Below are 12,705 nucleotides of genomic sequence, written 5' to 3' on the forward strand. Positions count from 1 at the left end.
CATGCTGTTGCCAAGTGATTCTAATTCATATTTTGATAAACATTTTACCCAATTCTATATTTGCTGAATTAGAACAATAATTTGACAAGGATTCATGAAGGTACATAATGCTATCACCTTATAATTTCATGGCTCAGAGGCTCTCCAACTCTTTGCCCTTAATATACCCAGTGTTCCCCAGCCATTCTTCCCCTATAAAACCACTACCACAACCCCATACTGCCAGTGCTCCCCTTCCCTGGCACTATTAGTATGATCTTAAATATAGGGAGACAGGAAATAGCAGATGAAAGTTCAGAAAAAAGGAAATGAAGCCTACCATTCAGATGCTAAAGACTCGGCAGTTCTGTACTCACAATCCATTTTGGAGATTGTTCTGATGAAGAACTCAAACCTCACACCCTTTTGAGAAATGGAACAGATAACAATAGCAAAATTGGGCTGTTATTGAAATAAAACAGAAAATATGCTAGACACAATATTTAAGCCTTAGCACACACATACAAAAATTTTGACTAGATATAAATATCATACAGTCTTCAAAAAAAAAAAGTGATCCTTAAACTTTGTACTTATAAAGAACAAAAGACCCACCCATGACATTCTATCATGTGACAACTTATCAATGGAAAATAAAATTTACTAATGTCTCCTTTAGACATAATTTTTAGAATTTTTCATTTATCCAGATGTCATTTTTTATGCTTTTGGTCAGTACTTAAAGGCTATATAAAATGCATTTATAAAACTCAACATTTTTATGCAAACTACATGTTAGACATAGAGAATCCTTACTAACAACCAATGATCTATGGCCCATATTTAAAGAACCACCTTTGTCCTTTTTTTTTTAAATATGGCATCTTTTTAAAAAAAATATTTATTTGTTTGGCTGCACTGGGTCTTAGCTGCAGCATACGGATCTTTAGTTGTGGCATGTGGGCTCTTTTAGTTGCGGCATAAGTACACTTATTTGCAGCACGCGTGTGGGATCTAGTTTCCTGATCAGGGATTGAACCCAGGCCCGCTGCACTGGGAGCGTGGAGTCTTAGCCACCAGACCACCAGGGAAGTCCAAAAACCACCTTTGTCTTTTTAATCCTCTAGCTGAAAACAACAGAACAAAACTGGAATAGTAGTGATTAACTCACCTGGGGAAATGCAGGAATTATATTCTTTTGAAATCCCAAGTGCCACCAAATATTTGGGCAAAAGAGGACAGCCAATGATATACAAGGTTTTTCAACCTTTACAGTATGGGTCAGATAATTCTTGTTTATAGGTGGTTGTCCTGTGCATTGCAGGATGGGTAGCAATATTCCTGGTCTCTATTCATTAGATGCCAGTACTACTATCCCACCCTCTCAGTTATGATAACAAAAAATGTCTCTAGGGCTTCCCTGGTGGCGCAGTGGTTGAGAGTCCGCCTGCCGATGCAGGGGACGCGGGTTCGTGCCCCGGTCCGGGAAGATCCCACATGCCGCGGAGCGGCTGGGCCCGTGAGTCATGGCCACTGAGCCTGCGCGTCCGGAGCCTGTGCTCCACAACGGGAGAGGCCACAACAGTGAGAGGCCCGCATACCGCAAAAAAAAAAAAATGTCTCTAGACATTGCCAAACGTCCCTTGGAGGAAGGCAAAACCATCTCTGGTTGAGGGCCACTATTATAAAGTGATAGGAGGATAAAGTTCAAAATTAGATATTCATAAAAAAAACTAGAAGATTGCAGTCACAGAGGTATCAATTTGATTTTTTGCATTATCTCAAAGTTTCTCCAAAGATTCACATTTTCCCAATGGAATAATTCCCTCAAGGTACAAATGACACTCCAGAGACAAGAAGAAAAGTTCATTTTATTGTCCAATCATTTTCTTAAAAAAATTTAATTTTTGATAAAATAAAACAAACTTTTAGTACCATAGAAACCTTTCAACATGTACAACGACATATTATTACTATGTACAACTTCAAAAACAAATGCTGCCAGCTCCAAGTAAAGTGATGTTGAACACCCTGACTACGCATAAGCTGTAGGAAATTTCCTAGATGGCCAATGTTTTCCTTAGCTTGGAAAAAAAAGTATACAATTGAAAAATATAAATAAGACCTTCAATCAGTTGAGAATCATAAAAACACTTTCTGAAGTTCAGTCATCTGGATCTTGGGGAATATGTAGTAGTTACGAGAGTTCAACAATTAAAATGAAAGCCTGTGGATATTGAAAACTGAGTATTCCGGGAGAGGTCCTGTAGGTTCACAGTCGGTCTATCAAAAATAAAAGCTATTCTTATTGTGGTGGAACTTGGTATCTGGCTCATATACCATTCTTCACCAGCTCATGGACTCCATTCTCATCAATGATTAAAGGTGCGTGGAATTCTTTATCTGCCACATAACTTTCTAGTCCCTACAAGAAGGGTTGAAATGAAACACAGTTAGAAAATTGGTGGACACTAGTCATGTAATGCTGGACTTAATGGCTATATAATAATGATAAAGCATGAATGCCAAGTTGGGTTGAGATACAGAATTTACAAGTCAATAAAAAATCTGCTTAGTATACTTTTTAAACTGGGCTTAATGACCTATTTATGGAAGCATAAAACAAACAACAAAAAGAGGGAAAGTTATTCTGATTATAATAAAAGTTTTAAAGTTAATAAGATGATAATCATTCTTCCTTATAATCATCACTTAGTAGAGTTAACATTCTAATAAGCAAGGTGGCTGTTTCTGATGTTAGAAGTGAACAATCTGACAAGGATCTCCAGAAAAAAATATTACATATTAGAATAAAGGGGTCCCTACATCCCCCAGTCTTAAAGGTGAAAGTACTAAGCATATGAACAAAACAGACCCACTGAAAGGAAAAATTACATCACACTAAAAAATGACAGATGATTTACCTAAAAAACAAGGCTTATTTTTTAAAAGCCCATTGCATTTCAATGTGTAGGTGAAATGAAGTAAACATTAAACATTCTGTTCATGGCAACTAATGGACAGATGCAAAGCCATAACAGGAACTCTCGAAGAGAAGGTTTCTCATTCTCAGGACGAGCTCCTCAGGGCAGGGCCACTGGAAAATGATGTTATCTTCTCTACGGACAACTCTACTTCAACATAAAACAATATCACAATCCTACTTCTAAAAGAATAGGGAAAAAAGCAAAAAGCAAACTTACTTCTCCAGCATAGGAGATAAGAGGAGAGATTTCACATTGTATTGGTACATCATTGGCATCCTTCAAGCTAAGAAAAAAAATCAGACACAGTAAAGATTCTGCTTCCCATGTTACTTGCCAGAGCGAAGATACAGACCATAATTTCCCTCTGAGAAACCTGCAGATAACAAAATTCTCCTAAACAAATAGAGCAGGTTCTACCTTCATGATCACTTAATTCCCTGAGGAGTAAGTTAACATGAAATCATCATGGTCCAAAAGACACTATCTGGGGTAATCACCAGTAGCTCTTCAAAGTACTTCGCCAACATTGACACACTTACCCCCTAACGTACATATCATTTTTTATCATTTCCAAATTTTAAGTTCATAGACAAGGGACTAGTTACTGAGTACACACTGTGTTCCAGGCTCACTGCGAGGCATTTTGAATCCTTCGTATTTGATTTTAACCCCTGCCACAGCCTTGCACGTTACATACTAATGTTGACCAACATTCTAAAGCTGCACTGTCCAAGGCAGCGGCCACAAGCCACATATGGTTATTTAAACTTAGATTAATTAAAATTTTAAAAATTAATTAAAAATTTAGAATTCAGTCCCTCAGTCATAATAACCACACTTCAAGTGTTCTGTAGCCATAAATGGCTAATGACTACCAAATTGGATAGCACAGATACAGAACATTTCCTTCATTACAGAAAATTCCATTGGACTAAAGGGTCAGTTAAATTATTTCCCAGTACAGCCCAAATCTCCTAGATTAGCTGAGCTGATTTATTCAATGTTTCAAGGTGCTTCTCGGCTACTTTCACCAAGGTCCCTTTTTTAAGAGCTAAGGCAGAATGCACCCAAGTGAAGGCAAGGCCAAAGTCACCACTTGCTTCCTCTAGATCACGTTCTAACATTTACAGCCACCTGCGATCCTGAGTTTCTAAATTACGTAACACAAAAGTCAATAAACAGTGCTTTTAATATGCTTAAAGTCACTAACTTCACTAACTTTGGTGGAGTCAATAAAATCAGAGGGCTTCTGAGGTTAGCCACACCTAATCTTTCTGTCAACAGAACCATTTAGTGAGCCTTCAAGGCACTCTATACCCTACTCCAACTCACTTGTCCTGCTACTTCCCACTCAAACCAGCCCAGACACATGCACTTTAGATTATTCCAAGTCATTCTCAGCTATGGTCCCTTTAACTATCCAAATCATACCCCCCCTCCAAGACATAACTCAAGCCCCAACCTTCCTTTGACCAATGCATTTCATAGTGATTGCTCTCATTCAGTTATTTATAAAAAAATAAATAAATTTATTAGACATGTGATAAGTCACTGCCTCCTAGGGTAATTATTATTTATACCACACATTTAACACATACTGCCTGATGATGTTACTTAACTTTTATGTATGTGCATCTTGAATCTCCCAGTAGGCTGTAAGAAATGACTTATTTCTCTTGTGTAAGCTACTTCAGCACCTGGGATACTAACAGTACTGAAGGTCTGTGTGCAGGCCTACAAACGCTTGCTGGCTGAATGAATAAACGAACTATGAGGGTAGACGGATGGCAGACTAATTCAGGTAAAAGATGAACTAAAAGATAGAGCACATATCTCTCCAGCCAGAGATGTAGATATGTATCAGATTCTATCAAAAGAGCTCAAGAGATCTGGTCCAGACCCTCTGGGGCAGCTTGGAGTCCTATAAAACCAAATGGGAAAATGAGGACCCATTCCATTGATAAGATGTATATAACCCAGCCCCACCTGAACCCCTAAAGGATTTGGTGTGCCGGGAACTGAAGGTGTTTTTGAACCGGAGGAACACATAGCCGACCTGAATATAACTTCCCTTCTAGTACCACAAAGATACCAAAAAAAACTAAGAAAGTTGGATGCCCGAGAGGAGAAAAGAGAGGAGCTCCCGTCACCAAATGTAAAATCTCAGGAGATAGGCAAATCAGCCCCCAACAGCCCTGTCCCCTAATTCTTTAGTCAAGCATCCTTCTGGTAGCTAACACTGTTGAGTAGGTATTCAGGTAAAAAATAAAAATAATGTCATTTTGTCAAAATTCAGCATCCTTGCTTCCATTCTTTCAGAATACCTCCAAGCTGTTTCTTCCCTCTTTTATAAAAAATACTTTCTTTCCATCTCTCATTTTTAAGTAATCTTTTCTACTCTATGAGGGCATCCTTTAATGCTAAGAATTTCAGCAGGACCTATTTCTAATTCCATGATCTCATTTGGGGCCAAACTTTGATTTCAGTTTAACTATTCAACAAATGGTTAAAATGAAGTAAATTGGGATGGGGGGGAGTGTGAAATAAAAGAACCCAAACAAGAACTAAATAATGTTTAAAACTTTTTGTATCTTAACTGAGATAGCTGGATGTTGTTTTCGGCTCTATAATTAAGAAGCTGTTTCACTTTACAGGTTAAAAGCTATGGTTCAATCAGAAGGAAATTTAGGGTCAAAAATTTATTTTTTTAATTGTAAAAGCAGGTTGCTTCCACATATTAAAGACGATGGATGGGACAGAAAATGACAAAGGGCACTGCATCCCAGCTGCCATGGCATGAGGGCAATAGTTAGCTATGGCTGCTATAAGAAACTAGCCAGCTCTGTTGAGTCCACTTCCTTGTCTCCAGGCCCACATCCCAGAAACAATGACACTCACAGGGACTTGTCTCTACAGGGCAAAGATGAGTGGCACAGGCAGGAAAAAACATACAGATGAAACTGACATCACTGCCACTCTATTTTTGAGAAAACCCCCATCTCCAGATCCTTGGCTATGTACACATTTCCCAAATTATCTTACAAACTTAAAATTCAGACTAAATCTTATTACTTTTAAAGTGTAACAAGAATACCAAGCTGACTCTTTAGCTATAAAGATAATGGCTTTTTCAAACTCTGTCAGTACCCAAACAAGAGAGGATACATGCTACTTCTAGCTAAAAATTATCAACCATTAAGACAAAAAGACACTTTCTTTAGAAGCAGGAAATAACTGACTAAAATTAACACAGAGAGACGAAAAATGGAGCTGTTACTATGAGAATAAATCAAAAGAACAGTTTTCTCCACGTTAAGAGCCATCAAATATGTCAGGAGCAGTTAGCCTTTATACTGACAGCATATATCCAATTTGATAAGACACATCTGCAGAATGTTATTTTTATCTAGCTTATGCTAAAAGGGGTAGGCTGGGATCCAAATTTGTTCTCCCTGGCCTGTAACCTGCTCTAGATTTTATCTTTTACTTGTTAACTTGTCACTACAGGCTCAAATACCTATGGTCAAATTCTTTAGAAAAGCATGCTCCCCATTTCCAGCATGCACTGAGATTCTGAGTTAGTGTCATCCAGCGAGATACCTGCCACCAAATAAGCAGTACCCCCACCAAAGCTTCAATCATCCACCCCCCCCCCCAGACCACCAAAAGGCAGAGAGCACTAAACTACAATGCCAGTTAGTATGGAGGGAAGCACAGCCCCATCACCATGCACTGCAGGCAGGCTGGTATATTTACTTGTGATTGACATCAGCTGTGATGGTCTCTGACTTTCCATTTGTAGCACTGCTATGTAGGAACAAATAAGCATTAATGGGAAAGGAAACATACCAAACAATAAAAATGAAGTGGAACTGCAAAATATACTTGACTGAAAGGCATGTATTTATGGTAAACTATAAACTTGGCAAAGGAGATCTGAGGGGGTAAAAAAAACGAAAAACAAAAAACTCAATGGTCAAAGATGAAGCATGAGGACAATATGACATGGCACAGAGCAAGTCTGTTGACAAGACAGAGCCTGAAAGTAGCCTTGGACTGCGAGACAGTCTACTACTGCTCCTTCTTGTAAAAACACAGTTATGGACCAGTAAGTTCCAATGCCCAATGTTCTAACCTTTACCAAGGCATTCTAGCGCTTTTGTGCACACAAACAATCTTTTTATCCCTTAAGAATATAAATTATACGGCAGAATGTTTTTTACAAAAGTATAGAAACATCGAATGATTTAGAAAGGGGGAATTCTAGGTGCCAAAAGAGGTTTTATCAAAAAACATAAGACGTAACTTACTTTATCTCACATTTGAATAGCTCCAAGGATCTTCTTTTTTTTTTTAATTCTAAAATCCTAAAACGTTTCCAAAGTTTGAGTATCAGTGAATGTAAGTAGCGTGCACATCCCTTCCTGGCACCTCCCTCAGCAATCTGAAAGTGTCATGGTGAGAACTGAAGTGCGCCTATGTCTCACAGGCAGCCTGTGGGTGGCGGGTCTTTTGAGGGTTGGAGGGCAGGGGCTCGTAGAGAGCACTTAAGTGAGGCCACAGATATATGGGCAGCAAAAATCAATCCTCTTGTGCTGTGGCATAGTGGCCTCTGATGGACTTTAACCATGGGGCACACCAGAAGAATTACCTTCTGACCATCATTCAGTAGGAGTCAGTTCACTGACACAGTAGAGAGGCATCCAAAAAACCAAGAGTTTTAGAAGATTCCTCTTTAAGGGGAAGTAAAGCTATTGTTCTCTTTGTAACAGGCCAAGCCTTCATTACTTCACATCAGGATCTGCCCACATCAATACTTTGCTTTTTTTTAAGTTCTAGGAATACATCAGAGATAGAGGAAAAGGAAGTGCAAGAGGAGAAGCCCAGGAAGCATACACACAAAAGAGAAAAGGCATCAACCTACCGCGGAATTGCTGGGAGGCGAGAGCCATTTTCATCTATGAAGTGGCCCCCGGCATTGAGGACCCAGCAATGATGGAGGGACATCAAAGCATGCCTTGCAGTAGTGGGGTTGTCCTTCCCGTTCTGACTGTCTGCATTCTTCAGTGGGGAAAACTCATCTTCCCGTAATACTTCATACACCACAAACTTCCTAGAGTAGAACCATACAAACACTGCTTTATTATGAAATAAAACTGTGCACACAGCTTCTGACTCCTCTCTATATAGCTAAGCCTTTGGTCTTCAATTACAGTCTCTCTTAATCCAATTTCAAACGAATGCTGAAAGAAATAATGTTCATTCCTGGATGAAATAAAGTTGGAATTCCCTTCTCTCTGCAAAATGAAAAATTATTTCCAACCCCAACAATAAAATACTTCATCTTAAGTCAGATTAGAAATCTTAATACAAAAAGATCATATTAGTACCTATTCTGGAACAAAAAAAACAGGCAAAAAGGGTGATTTAGAAACATATATAGGAAGATTACTCTTCTGCATTTTCATATTGGTCAAATTCTGAGACACAAATCTCAACATCAATGTGATCTTTAACAGAGAGCTATATAAGATAAAAACATGTTCACTGAAACATTTACTCAGATCAATAAGACATCCTAAACACAAAATGGGCCAATTCTCTATCTCAACCTTTTCTGTCTCTCAGCCAAAATAAGTGACTTTAACAATTTTGCAGGAGAGTCAGATAATAAACTAATTGAAATTTTTAAAAAAGTGCTCACAGGCAACTCAAACCATATTCTTGGATTGGTGGTTTCACACTAGAGGATGATAATGAGTCAAAACTATACACTCACAATCAAAATGCCATAACTGACATATATGCTGTCAACTGTTTTCTGAAAAGAGTGTTCTGCCTAGAAGAGTAAAGGGCAACGTTTCAAGACATACTTAATCTTACTGATGCGATTCGAAACATACTTTGCAAACTGGAAGATGTCAAAGACAAATTTTTCCATCTTTATTCCATTTGGTTTGTCTGGCTTAATTAACTGCCCCTGGGAATCCACATATGGAATCTTCTTTTGAGCCACATGGTGCTGCAACTGAGGTTCATAAATACTAAGTAGGAAAAGAAAAAAAAAAAAAAACGAAATCACTTTCCAAATTTAAAATGCCAGAGAATCTGATAATCATACTCAGGAGCAAACGCACCCACAATGAGTACTAAGATTTCAAAGGGAAAAGCATTTGTTAAATTTCAGTTCATGTTTAAATATTAAATGAATAGATTTCCCTATTCATTTCCTTAAATTAAAAAAAAAATCAAATCATGATCTCCAAAATAAAAAAATACACACACAGCTCACACCGACATCTCTCCCATGAATTCCATGTCTTTTATAAAATGTTCCACTCTTCGTCCCAACTTTCCCAACTGAGATACCATCAAGTGTTAGATGGAAAGATGAGTATTTATAATTACTTTGGATGAATTAATAACACAGCTACAAAAAGCATAGTGGAATGGGAAATATTTTGGGACTGGAGTTGAAATTCTAAAGTAAACCTGAAAATGGAAATCAAAAGAAAGCTGGAGTAGCAATTTGCATATCAGACAAAACAGACTTTAAAGACTATTACAAAAGACAAAGAAGGACACTACATAATGATCAAGGGATCAATCCAAGAAGAAGATATAACAACGGTAAATATTTATGCACCCAACATAGGAGCACCTCAGTACATAAGGCAAATGCTAATAGCCATAAAAGGGGAAATCGACTGTAACACAATAATAGTAGTGGACTTTAACACCACAATTTCACCAACGGACAGATCATCCAAAATGAAAAAAAAATAAGGAAACACAAGCTTTAAATGACACACCGAACAAGATGGACATGACTGATATTTATATGACATTCCATCCAAAAACAACAGAATACACTTTCTTCTCAAGTGCTCATGGAACATTCTCCAGGATAGACCATATCTTGGTCACAAATCAAGCCTTGGTAAATTTAAGAAAACTGAAATCATATCAAGAATCTTTTCCAACAACAATGCTCTGAGACTAGATATCAATTACAGGAAAAAAACTGTAAAAAAGTACAAACACATGGAAGCTAAACAATACGCTACTAAATAACCAAGAGATCACTGAAGACATCAAAGACAAAATCAAAAAATACCTAGAAACAAATGACAATGAAAAGATAACAACCCAAAACCTATGGGATGCAGCAAAAGCAGTCCTAAGAGGGAAGTTTATAGCAATACAGTCCTACCTCAAGAAACAAGAAAAATCTCAAATAAACAACCTAACCCTATACCTAAAGCAATAGAAGAAGAAGAACAAAAAAACCCAAAGTTAACAGAAGGAAAGAAATCATAAAGATCAGACCAGAAATAAATGAAAAAGAAATGAAGGAAACAACAGCAAAGATCAATAAAACTAAAAAATGGTCCTTTGAGAAGATAAACAAAATTGATTAGCCAGACTCATCAAGAAAAAAGGGAGAAAACTAAAATCAACAGAATTAGAAATGAAAAAGGAAAATAACAACTGACACTGAAGAAACACAAAGGATCATGAGAGATTAATACAAGCAATTATATGCCTATAAAATAGACAACCTGTAAGAAATGGACAAATCCTAAGTAAAGCACACCTTCTGAGACTGAACCAGGAAGAAATAGAAAATATAAACAGACCAATCACAAGCACTGCAATTAAAACTGTGATTAAAAGTCTTCCAATTAACAAAAGCCCAGGACGAGATGGCTTCACAGGTGAATTCTACCAAACATTTAGAGAAGAGCTAACACCTACCCTTCTCAAACTCTTCCAGAATACAGCGGAGGGAGGAATACTCCCAAACTCATTCTATGAGGCCACCATCACCCTGATACCCAAACCAGAAACAGATATCACAAAAAAGGAAAACTACAGGCCAATATCACTGATGAACAAAGATGCAAAAATCCTCAACAAGATACCAGCAAACAGAATCCAACAGCACATTAAAAGGATCATACACCATGATCAAGTGGGGTTTATCCCAGGAATGCAAGGATTCTTCAATATACACAAATCAATCAATGTGATACACAATATTAACAAATTGAAGAACAAAAACCATATGATAATCTCAATAGATGCAGAAAAAACTTTGGCCAAAATTCAACACCCATTTATGATAAAAACTTTCCAGAAAGTAGGCACAGAGGTAACCTACCTCAACATAATAAAGGCCACATATGATAAACCCACAGCCAACATTGTTCTCAATGGTGAAGAACTGAAACCATTTCCTCTAAGATCAAGAACAAGACAAGGTTACCCACTCTCACCACTATTATTCAACATAGTATTGGAAGTTTTTAGTATTTAGCCACAGCAATCAGAGAAGAAAAAGAAGTAAAAGGAATCCAAATCAGAAAAGAAGAAGTAAAACTGTCACTGTTTGCAGATGACATGATACTATACATAGAGAATCCTAAAGATGCTACCAAAAAACTACTAGAGCTGGGCTTCCCTGGTGGCGCAGTGGTTGAGAGTCCGCCTGCCGATGCAGGGGACACAGGTTCGTGTCCCGGTCCGGGAAGATCCCACATGCCGCGGAGCGGCTGGGCCCGTGAGCCATGGCTGCTGAGCCTGCGAGTCCGGAGACTGTGCTCCGCAACGGGAGAGGCCACAACAGTGAGAGGCCCGCGTTCTGCAAAAAAAAAAAAACTACTAGAGCTAATCAATGAATATGGTAGAGTAGCAGGATACAAAATTAATGCACAGAAATCTCTTGCATTCCTATACACTAATGATGAAAAATTAAGGAAACACTCCCATTCACCACTGCAAAAAAAAGAATAAAATGCCTAGGAATAAACCTACCTAAGGAGACAAAAGGCCTGTATACAGAAAACTATAAGACACTGATGAAAGAAATTAAAGATGACACAAACAGATGGAGAGATCTACCAAGTTCTTGGATTGGAAGAATGAGCCTGTGAAAATGACTATAATACCCAAAGCAATCTACAGATTCAATGCAATCCCTATCAAACTACCAACTGCATTTTTCACAGAACTAGAACAAAAAATTTCACAATTTGTATGGAAACACAAAAGACCCCGAATAGCCAAAGCAATCTTGAGTAAGAAAAATAGAGCTGGAGGAATCAGCCTCCTGGACTTCAGACTATACTACAAAGCTACAGTAATCAAGGCAGTATGGTACTGGCACAAAAATAGAAATATAGATCAGTGGAACAGTATAGAAAGCCCAGAGATAGACCCACACACCTATGGTCACCTTATCTTTGATAAAGGAGGCAAGAGAATACAATGGAGAAAAGACAGCCTCTTCAATAAGTGGTGCTGGGAAAACTGGACAGCTACATGTAAAAGAATGAAATTAGAACACTTCCTTACACAAAAATAAACTCCAAATGGATTAAAGACCTAAATGTAAGGCCAGATACTATAAAACTCTTACAGAAAAACATAGGCAGAACACTCTATGACATAAGTCACAGCAAGATCCTTTTTGACTCACCTCCTAGAGAAATGGAAATAAAAACAAACAAATGGGATCTAATGAAACTTAAAAGCAAAGGAAACTACAAACAAGATGAAAAGACAACCCTCAGAATGGGAGAAAATATTTGCAAATGAAGCAACTGACAAAGGATTAATCTCCAAAATATACAAGCAGCTCATGCAGCTCAATATCAGAAAACCAAACAACCCAATCCAAAAATGGGCAGAAGACCTAAATAGACATTCCTCCAAAACAGATAAACAGATTGCCAAC

At 37.8% G+C, this 12,705-nt stretch overlaps 1 protein-coding gene across 13 annotated transcripts in view; it reads right to left on the bottom strand.

Moving 5' to 3' along the window:
• Positions 1 to 1,830: 1,830 nt before the first annotated feature.
• The window catches only part of UHMK1 (U2AF homology motif kinase 1), a 103,959-nt gene continuing 93,084 nt past the window's right edge, over positions 1,831 to 12,705 (bottom strand). For 3 of the 13 annotated variants that reach the window (XM_073805006.1, XM_019932000.3, XM_073805034.1), the window contains 6 exons: positions 8,870 to 9,010; positions 7,891 to 8,079; positions 7,277 to 7,333; positions 6,723 to 6,773; positions 3,183 to 3,249; positions 1,831 to 2,404 (listed from right to left, as the gene is read on the bottom strand). In XM_073805006.1, the coding sequence (XP_073661107.1) occupies positions 2,312 to 2,404; positions 3,183 to 3,249; positions 6,723 to 6,773; positions 7,277 to 7,333; positions 7,891 to 8,079; positions 8,870 to 9,010 (598 nt within the window). In that variant the 3' untranslated portion in view covers positions 1,831 to 2,311. Of the gene's footprint in view, positions 2,405 to 3,182; positions 4,888 to 6,722; positions 6,774 to 7,276; positions 7,334 to 7,890; positions 8,080 to 8,869; positions 9,011 to 12,705 lie in introns of all 13 variants that reach the window. The other 10 variants (XM_073805029.1, XM_073805045.1, XM_019931992.2 and 7 more) reach the window with 9 other exon arrangements.

Source organism: Tursiops truncatus, chromosome 1 (genome assembly GCF_011762595.2).
Source record: "Tursiops truncatus isolate mTurTru1 chromosome 1, mTurTru1.mat.Y, whole genome shotgun sequence".
Lineage (NCBI taxonomy): Eukaryota > Metazoa > Chordata > Mammalia > Artiodactyla > Delphinidae > Tursiops > Tursiops truncatus.